Below are 9,912 nucleotides of genomic sequence, written 5' to 3' on the forward strand. Positions count from 1 at the left end.
TTTAAGCACCATAAATAAGTCTAGAATCACCTTAACTAAAGGTCCTAAGCACCTCCAGGACCCTAGGCAAGGGACAGGTAATGCACGCATAAGGTACGTACTGGAAACTATTAGAACGCTTAGGTAAACAATAATTAAGGGGAGGGTAATTCGGTAGTAAATGATATGATGATATGTGCGCTAATGCTACACGTAACACCTCTATTTGGGGAAAGTTTACCGAGTATTGCAGAGAAGTGATCCTATAGGCTAATAAACCTAGGACCCCCTTTATTCCAGTTTAAATAATCTCTATTTGTTTAAATTACTTATGACTAATTCACTTAAATTGAGTTTGGCCGGGACCCACCATTGTGGACCTCGAGGGGTGCCTAACACCTTCCCCTCAAGGTTATTTCGAGCCCTTACCCAATCTCTGGTAATGCAAACCGGTTTATGAGTTATTTGTTTTAGGTGCCCAAACGCAACTTAAATCCGTTAGGTGACAATTCTTCAAATTCCATATCTCTTCCCAAAAGGAAATAAGTTGTCCCAAAAAATGTGGAAACCCGGACTCCGCAAGAAAAAAGGGGGTGCGACATTGATAGCCGTACACTAACCCACTAACTAACTTTTAACACTCCAACTAACTCTATAGTGTATATACTTCTCAACAAAGAGCAATAAAGCTTCCAAAATTGTTGTGATGGAGCAGCAGGAGGTGGAACACCTGCAGCAGCCATCAGAAGGTGTTTCCAGTCGTCGCCAATGTGCAGTTTGTTTTGGTACTCACCCGCACATCCTTCACCTTCTTCCCTATCGAGGTCTCCACCGCCATCTCTACACCACTTGCGTGCTGGCCGCCCACTCTGGTTCCTTATGTCCCATCATCTTCCATGTGTTCCTCCACAACCCTCCTCCCCCTAGCCTTTGTCTCCTCTACTGCAAATGCCCCTCCATTTTACTTATGCCCCCTATTCTAATCCTAATTTCTCTTTCTTCGACGTCACTCCCAAATACCAACGTCATTGAAATCTACCTCCATTTGGCTAAACAGTTGGTGGTTGCTTCTTCCCTTGCTTTTGAGTCTATCATCAGTGTCGCCGTTATGGCTAGGGTTAACGCTGAGATTAGGGTCAAGGAAGCTCTCATGGCTAAGGCCGGTATTGCTCATTGTTTGGATAGGCTAATGAATCTGATCGATACCCAACATCAGTTTGGTTCCAAGTTCTTGCCCAAACTTGTTTCTGATACTTGAGGTAATGTTACAGGGGAAAATAGGGTACATGATGGGGCAACGGGATGCTCGTCTCAATCTTCAGATGCTGATGATTGGTACCTGTGGTGTTCCTAAATGATTAGCCTAGGGAGTTGAGATTCTAAAATAATGCACTATATGGCTAGCTGGCACTATAGCAACATGGTGTACCAGGTTTTTCTTTATTCCTTTTTTTTTTTTTCGCGTGGCTGCTGACCTCTTGCAACTTCACTCTTTATTGAGCGCTTGGGTTATTTGGGAGTTATTTTTTGGGGAATGAAGGAATTCAAATTATACAATCAACTAACTGTATATAAAGCTTAATGCATTTTGCTATCGAATTTTGACTTGATAGGCTATGATCTATGTATCTCTTTTTTGTTGTTTGAGTTTTTCTTGGCATTTTGGTCCACCACTTTGCGTCTTAATCCTTTTCCGAGTTTACGCTAGTGCATTGCCTAACAATCTTCCAATACAGATACTCAAATTGTTCCATCATGTGGAAATTGTCTCTGTGCTCTCATTGGTCAGACTATATCATGTCTCCCGCTTTGTATTTTATCGTCTCTCAAAAGATTCTCAACATATGTTGATTGTTGATTACTATGATGTGAAACTGTAAGAATTTAGGTCTTTCTGCAACATCCCAAATTATTGGAATAACAATCAGTTCTATGTTGTTGCATAAATGGCCAGAAATCGTACCTTGTTTGGTATGACACCTTTAGGAGAAAAGCTCCTTGGTTATGAAAAAGGGGCAGCCAGGTGCACTAAGCTTCCGCTATGCGCCGGGTCCGGGGAAGGGCCGGACCACAAGGGTCTATTGTACGTAGCCTGGCCGGACCACAAGGGTCTATTGTACGCAGTCTTACCCTGCATTTCTACAAGAGGCTTTTTCCACGGCTCAAACCCGTGACCTTGGTTATGAAAATGGTATTGAAATCAATTATTATCTTTGGGCTACTGTTTTGAGATGGAACATTTCCTGGCCATGGCCATGGATGGCCTCTTAGGAGTGACGAGTTGTATCGCAACAAAAGTGACCGCATTTTGCTACACTAATATCATGCCTGGTTATATTCAAAGAAAACCAAAAAAAAGGACAATGTTTAACGAGTATGGATACTGTGACAGCCTTCGAAACAGTAGGCTTTTTTTTTTTTTTTTCAATTACAAGGTATAGTAGGTTGATTCTTGAACTAATCAAGTTCAGGTAAAGGTTGGGATGGCAGTTTAGGTCCATCCTCTCACCCTCTTAGCTGCCTTAACTTCAAAAAGCAGGAAAACTTACATACTACTACAAATTTAGAACCTTGCTGGCTGGCTCTCTACGATTTTATTGGTGATGTGGTTCCTTCTCTCTACTGCTCTACTCCATGTCATTGTCACCTAGTTTTTCAGCCCAAGGTAGTATGGGGAACCGGTGGATCCCAACCACTGGTTTCCTTGAATAAATGGAGCAGTTGTAAACTGAAGGGCTTCGTTTCTGTCTGTGATGACTTTGAATCCCTTCCATTTGACCCTATTGTTGGTATTGGCTCCTGGACCGCGGTTTCCATACTCAGCATAGTAACATGTGTCAAGGGCAAAGTTTCCGGACCAGTGCATCCAACCTGCAGGTTGGATGAAATCTGCCAAAGTTGATTCCATGATCACAGTTCTTGAGTACATCTTCCATGGCCGTCCCAAGTAGCTAGGAATCTTGAAACGCACAGGTTCCAGTAATTGCTCAGGAACAATGCGGCAGTTCTGGATTATTAAACCTGTGGTCTCCCGAATATTAGTTCTTCCTTGAGCTGTCACTGTATTTTGTTGATTGTCCATTGGCTTCCTTGCAATAATTAAGCAGTTCTGGAGGATAGCTGCTGCGTCACCAAAGATGAAATCAACTGTGCCTGACACCACACAATTGCGATAAAATTGTCTATGTGTTTGAGCATACAAAGTGTCTTGATATCCATCCATTCTGCAGTTGTAGAAGGCAGACATATCTGATTGGACACGAAGGGCTACCGCCTGGTGCCCCTCAGGTCCTGCTATGTTTTGAAATCCCATGGACTTGGCTATAAATCCATTTCCAACGGCACCTGAATGTTATTAAATTCGAGTCAGTTTCAAAGGGGAAAAAAATTATTGTCCCTGCGAGAAATCAACATAGCTGGATTCTATCTGAATGTTTTTTGTTTCTTCTTTTGCAATCTTTAAATGTTTATTCATTTTCATGTTTTATGGGAAAAGAGACAGAGGGGATGAGAAAAATTAAATTAAAAAACTCACTGAAGGAAGCACTCTGGTAAGTAGTGACGCCATCACGGTTGCATTTTTTTCCTGTGACTATTGTCTTTCGAGGTCCATCTCCGTACATGAATATGTTGACTTGATCTTTTGTAATGGTTATGTATTCATCATAAATTCCGGCCTTTACATATATGACGTATCTGCCTTTAAGGTTCTTAGGATACGCAGCAAGAGCAGCTGCAATGGTGTTGTATTGTCCAGAGCCATCCTTAGCTACTACAGCGTTTGGTGGTGATTGAGGGTTGTTGTTTCTTGCAGCCAATAGTTTCCGATCACCACTCGGAAGCCATGCAGGAAATCCATTCTCTGTATTGTGGACCGCCTCCTCATCATCGTTATTAGCTTCAAGCAATCGTCGGGATGTTGCTGTTGTTGCTGATGATGTATTAGACGAGTTCCCAATGGGGATATTAAATGCGGAAAGGATTTCACTGATTGTAGCGACAATGGCAAGAACATTATCGGTGAGCTGTGTAGCATTTAAGAGGGAGGTAGAAATGGCATTTTTAAGTTCTGGCTGAGTGAAACCATCCATGCAGGTTTGTTGATAAGAGATGACAGCACTGAGCCAGTTTTTGAGCTCTATTTCCCTGTCAGCAATATTATGGAGTTCGTTGTCGCCTACTGAGGAGAAGGATGCTTGAAGCTCATCGATGGCAAAATGCAATAGGTCCTTGCAATCTTCAGTGGCCATCTTTTGCAAGGAATCATGTGCCTCTGCTTTGCCAATGGAAGCAGACCTCTCCATTCCAGCTCTAACTTCCTGAATGGCCACTTCAATGGCTTTCTCGATAAAGTCCTTTGGGGTGGCACTTTGGTTGTTGGCCATGGAGCTAAGGCTATTCACACAGGCTTTCTTATAGTCCGTTTGGGAACAAACGGAAGCAATGGATTTGGAAGTGGTAGCGAGCACCTTATCGTCCTTGTCATCATGGGATGAAGAGTCGTTGTTGGCACGATTAGTGCCAACGATAACAGCAATGACTACCCCAACAACAACGATAAGCGATAATCCAAATGCAACAAGCTTTCCCCCTTTCATTATTTATTCTTTTTTGTGCATGTATTTGTTTGTTGAAGTTAAAGAAAAGCAAATTAGAAAATATGTATATTACTTATTGGTGGTTTATTCTCAAGAAACAAAACAATAAATTGCAAATAGGATATAAAATGGTGATGTTGGAACGATGAAAAGGGAAAGAAGCATGGGGAATGAGGTTGATTAGTCACTTTGTCTCATCCACTTTTATCATAGAAAATGCATGGATTTCCTCTGAAATAGGAAAGCCAAACAGGGAATGTTGGGTGGCTAAGTTTAGGCAAGCTGATCTTTTGTGGCCATAGGGATGTTATTAAACTGAACACTAACGTGGCGGATATTACAATTAGAAAAATATTATTGATATATTTAGACTATTTAATAATTCTGACCAATTAAATTTCAAAAGTAAATTTTTTTTATCTATATTATACAAAACAAAAATATTAAGTAAGGAAGCCAAGTGACAAGCTAATAAAAAAGTTATATCATAAGATATAACAATTCTAAGTACAAATGATGTAATAACGATAGACAATGAACAAAAAAGAGAAAACAATTAGGTATAGAAATATAGAAGATAATACTTATTAAATTTAGATGAGAAATTATTTTTGAAATTATTATGAGAAAAGTCATGTATAAAATGGACAATACCACATATTTGATATCTTAACAGATGAAGTCAAAAATAAAAAGTATCAAATAATAAAAATTTGCAAGTAAAAAGTAAATATTAAATAAAATTAAGAAACTAAAAAACTTAAATTTTATATTGGAAAAAAAAGAGAAGAAAAATTTAGATGTTTATTGCGTAAAATACAAAAATAAAAAAGGGCAGTCCGATGCACTAAGCTTCCGCTATGCGCGGGGTCCAGGGAAGGGCGGATCATAACAGTTTATTGTATGCAGTCTTACCCTGCATTTCTGCAAGAGGCTATTTCCACCGCGAACCCGTGACCTCCTGATCACATGATAGCAACTTTATCAATTACGCCAAGGCTCCTCTTCCGCCAAGGCTTCCCTTCCACCAAAAATATAATTATTTAAAATTTCAATAGATTTTTTAACTTGACTTCACAATTTTGGTTTTAAAAATTAATATTACTATAATTATAGGTAAATTTATTAATTAGGATAATCAATTAAAATATGATATAAAAAATTATACAAAGTGTGGGAATAGAAATAATGTTTAGATATCTATAGTTTGAATTAGTTAAAATAATAAATAAGTACTCAAAATAATATTAATAAATTTAGACAAATGAAGAGGGAAAATAGAATAAAAGTAAATGAAAAAGTTTAGGAGTAAGAAAAACATATATCTATGTTATATTAAAAAGAGATTACTTAACAAAAATATTAAATGAAGTGACAAGCTAATAAACGACATAATAACAAATAAACTAATACTAAATATAATAGATTATGTAATAAAAAAATGAAGAACTGAAAAATTATTCGAAGACTAAGAATATTTTTTAATTTCATAAGTTTTTTTATTAGCATGTTTTACTGGATAACAAGGGAGCTGAAATTTAATTCAAGCAATATGATATAACATGCTCAAACTAATTAAATCACATAATTTGATTAATATTCTTTAATATTTTTCCGCGCATCAGGCAGGTACTAATATTAGTATTATCAATAAATAGATCCCCGGGTACGAGGATTAATGTTCTTAAATTGAAATATTTACAGAGTCTTCACAACAAACATAACCTCCCAACATCAAACATCAAGGTAAGGGTTCTTGCGAATCTCCTAAACGCGATAAATGGAGATAAGCATCAGTACCTGTAAAGCAGTAAAAAGAGAAAGTGCACATCAGGTACTACTACTACTCCCTACTGTACAAAACTAAATTTAATGTTATTTCGTAGTGCTTAAGCACTTTATTAACATTAAATTAAATCCCATTCAAAACGGACAGACTCGCCATAATCTTGTGATCAAGTCACATAAGTCATGTTACTGGAATTTAGGGCACCACAGATAAATCTTTTCGCATGATGAAAATACTACAAGTTTATTTATCAATAACAGAAGATTATCAAGCATTCCTCTTCGTTAGTTAAACAAATTTCAGGGTTAATAGCTGCGTATGCACAATATTATGCCTCGTGAGATGCACCCATAATAGGTTCAACACTTGTCCTAAATCTTTAATCCAAATTTAACAACACTAGTGGAAGGCATTAAAGAATGTGCTGCTCATATACAACAACAACGACCTAGTGTATTCCCACAAGTGGGGTGTCAGGGGAAAGAATGCGTTCCTCATGCACACAGGATTTTAGATATTACCAGATTACTTATATTCTTCTGAGGTAATCAAAATCTGAAACTTGTATAGGCGTGCCCCACTAAAAAAGGCCACTTATTCTCTTAGTAAAAACATTTATTTGTATGGCATAGATCAGCAAATACGATTACACAATTAGCCACAAAAACACCATAACAACCTTTATTCCAGTCTACCAATCTAGAGATTGAAATTCATGCATAAAAGGGCGAGAGGTAGTGTAACATACCATAGCCTTCCATGGAGATAATTTGTAAATCCCCTCCAAAGTAGCGAGCATATAAACGACTTATTGGAAGTCCATATCCATAACCAGCCAATGTGGACAGAGTAGCTACATCAGTTGTTTCAAGGTCTGAGTGCTCATCCAAGGGATTCCTGGCAGTACTGTAGAGATAAGTAAAAATTTTGGGAAGGCCGCTTCTTGGTATTCCACCACCTTCATCTGAAACCTACACAGCACATGAACCAGATTTGATAAGAACGGGAAGGAAAATAGTGAGATAGACCTCCTTCCAGCAACAACTAAGTCCAGAACAAAGAAGCAAAAAGGTCCCGTCACAATAAGTTCTTAAATAAAGCACTTGAGAAGAGACCATGCCTTGATGGTAACATCCTCTAGACCATCAGCAACTATTATTCGAATAGGAGGGGCAACTTTGTCTGAGTCCATAAATCGCTCTTCCACAGCACGCAAGGAGTTCTTAACCAACTCAAAAACCATCAATTGCAGATGTGTTGGCACATAACTGTCATGGATCCCCGAAAAGAAAGAATAAAATATATGGCATAAAGCAAAGTAAACAAAACTTGCCACAACTACAAGAGTCAAATTCATTTACATTTTGCTACCCCAATAACACAAGGGAAACACATAGGTCAAACAGAATCCCATGGAACAAAAATGATGGACAGCTTGATGAGAGATGTCTAGCATATTGGATAATGGGAATGAATTAGGAGCAAATGACGTACGGGAATGTAAAGTCTGGATCCCCATAAATGTGGACATCAGGTGCACTGCCATATTCACGCGAGCAAATACAACGGGCATCCTCGCTAGCACTCCGTGCAACCTCCAACGGGGACATTTTTGTATGTATATAGCCCACACAATCAGGAGGCGGATTAGGATCGTGTAGTGCTACATGCTGCCCTGAGTTTGACAGGAATTCAGAATTTTAAAAAACATATATATTTGCCACAATTTACTAAAAATATCTAGCCATTGTATAAATAGTATTACTCAAGTAGATATAAGGCGGGAAAGAGATGAGGCTAACCAATAAGCATCCGTATCCCAATTCTAGACATGTAAAAGCGATCAAGAAATTGGTGTATTTCATCCAAATCCTTATAATCAACCTTAAGGTCCAGATCTTTCTTTAGTTGTTGAACTCCCAAAGCCATCATAGGAACAACATTGTTGTGCCGGACCTTAATCATTTTAATCATTCGTGTGAATTCCAACTCATCATTTTGATCCTTTATATCCGGAAAGGATCTAAGGTCCCGGAAAGAATCCAAATACCAATCACGGACCTAATAGAGAAAACAAGCACAAAGATTTAGAAAACGGAGTAATCAGCAGCTCTCAACTATATATTTACTAATTTAGAAAGACCATTGAAGACAAATTAGCTCGCAAGGTTTTTGCTTTATGCCACGGGAAATAGTTATATATTGCTATAAGAACTCTAAGAAGAAAACAGCAGACACATTGTAAAGAATGAAACATTGTTGAGGTAGAAGGGAAAAAAAAAGAAATAAAAGGGTAAACCATCTTAAGTAATTAACTATAAATCGTCAGTTAATCACAAGGTTAAGACAGCGAACGCATTAGTTTAACCATCTTAAAATTAAAAACCTAGCAACAATTTCTTAATAGAATAATCAAAGATTTCCAAGCAAAAGAGGAAAGAGAAAAGAAGCTACCTTTAGAACAGCAGGCTTAAGAGATAAGCCATAGGGAAGGTTTTGGAGGTCAATAGCCCTGCGAGCAATCCTTATAGGCAGTTCCTTGTGAAGGAATTGAGAAGAAATCAACAAATTGCGGGCAGTTGGTGTGGAGCCAAACTCCAACATGTACTTGAGACTCACACCAGTCTGCTTCATGGAACCCCATCGCTGCACCTCCTCAAACAGTCCCTTTGAAAAGGACTCATATAGTTTCTTCGCTGCCATGAGATCTTGAAGAAATTACTAGTAAAAGAAGTATAATTTTGGGTATTTACGAGGCGTAACTGCTGGCATATATTGCAATCCACGCCATGGCTAAAACTAACCACAAGTTTTGAGCCTTTTTATCTATTTTCTGACACGACCACCACGTCCACTTACCACTTGTTTTAAAGTCGGTCTTGCCCACACAGAGGGAGTGTGTGTGTTCCTTTTTGTCCTATATTCTCTATTGGTATGTCAGGAAGTAGATGTAAAGCGGAGAGATCCATCAAAATTCAGATAAGGGAGAAAAGAGAAGGGCATGGGAATAGTATAAGTGCTAGACGGGCGGCTGTTGCCTAGGGATGGGTATGGCCATATGGCTGGGTCGGACTGAGCAATGAGGTCTCGGCTCGGCTATCCCCAACGGAGTGAATCTGATACAAGCAACTGTTGGGTCCCTTTGACCCAATAATTGACTGTGTGATTTGGGTCATCCATTTTAACGCCATTGTTTACCCAAAAATTGGGTAACAATTAAATTTGTACTTGTTTTAAGGATATGTGGTTTAATCCAACACGAACAATTAAGATTATTAAATAAATGAGTTAGAAATAAAATAAACGTTCAAACCAGTTGCAATATTATGGCAAAGCCTGAACCTAGACTAACTAACGACCTCGTCCTTGGTTGGATCCTCAATTCAAGCCCAGTCGTGAATGAAGAACAAAACAAATGAGCAAAACTTTAACAATAGCTAAAAGGCAGAAAATGAACTTGTATTGCTTTGATTTGCGTGCTACAAATTGTCCAAATATTCATACATTGCTCCTTCAACCTTCATATCTTCATCTTCAATCCTCATA

General features: G+C 38.3%; 2 protein-coding genes across 2 annotated transcripts; both read right to left on the reverse strand.

Annotated features, from left to right (window-relative positions):
- Window positions 1-2,360: 2,360 nt before the first annotated feature.
- LOC104246012 (probable pectinesterase/pectinesterase inhibitor 13) lies at window positions 2,361-4,974 on the reverse strand. Its single transcript, XM_009801737.2, has 2 exons — window positions 3,515-4,974; window positions 2,361-3,324 (listed from the first exon to the last, which is right to left on the reverse strand). Exons 1-2 carry the CDS (start codon window positions 4,575-4,577, stop codon window positions 2,627-2,629), a joined length of 1,761 nt encoding a protein of 586 aa, XP_009800039.1. The 5' UTR covers window positions 4,578-4,974; the 3' UTR covers window positions 2,361-2,626.
- Window positions 4,975-6,135: 1,161 nt separating this feature from the next.
- LOC104246029 (pyruvate dehydrogenase (acetyl-transferring) kinase, mitochondrial-like) lies at window positions 6,136-9,399 on the reverse strand. The gene is made up of 6 exons (XM_009801762.2): window positions 8,821-9,399; window positions 8,169-8,427; window positions 7,861-8,041; window positions 7,487-7,634; window positions 7,115-7,337; window positions 6,136-6,377 (listed from the first exon to the last, which is right to left on the reverse strand). Exons 1-6 carry the CDS (start codon window positions 9,067-9,069, stop codon window positions 6,319-6,321), a joined length of 1,119 nt encoding a protein of 372 aa, XP_009800064.1. The 5' UTR covers window positions 9,070-9,399; the 3' UTR covers window positions 6,136-6,318.
- Between the last annotated feature and the right edge of the window lie 513 nt (window positions 9,400-9,912).

The sequence above is a fragment of the Nicotiana sylvestris genome, chromosome 9, assembly GCF_000393655.2.
Source record: "Nicotiana sylvestris chromosome 9, ASM39365v2, whole genome shotgun sequence".
NCBI lineage: Eukaryota > Viridiplantae > Streptophyta > Magnoliopsida > Solanales > Solanaceae > Nicotiana > Nicotiana sylvestris.

What these genes read in the sequence shown, in the direction of transcription:
- LOC104246012 (XM_009801737.2), bottom strand. Translation starts at nt 4,577, where the DNA reads ATGAAAGGGGGAAAGCTTGTTGCATTTGGATTATCGCTTATCGTTGTT. An exon ending in TTACCAGAGTGCTTCCTTCA is followed by an intron (nt 3,325 to 3,514) that starts GTGAGTTTTTTA and finishes AATAACATTCAG; the next exon opens with GTGCCGTTGGAAATGGATTT.
- LOC104246029 (XM_009801762.2), bottom strand. Translation starts at nt 9,069, where the DNA reads ATGGCAGCGAAGAAACTATATGAGTCCTTTTCAAAGGGACTGTTTGAG. An exon ending in TGGGATACGGATGCTTATTG is followed by an intron (nt 8,042 to 8,168) that starts GTTAGCCTCATC and finishes TGTCAAACTCAG; the next exon opens with GGCAGCATGTAGCACTACAC. An exon ending in TATCTCCATGGAAGGCTATG is followed by an intron (nt 6,378 to 7,114) that starts GTATGTTACACT and finishes ACTGCTTTACAG; the next exon opens with GTACTGATGCTTATCTCCAT.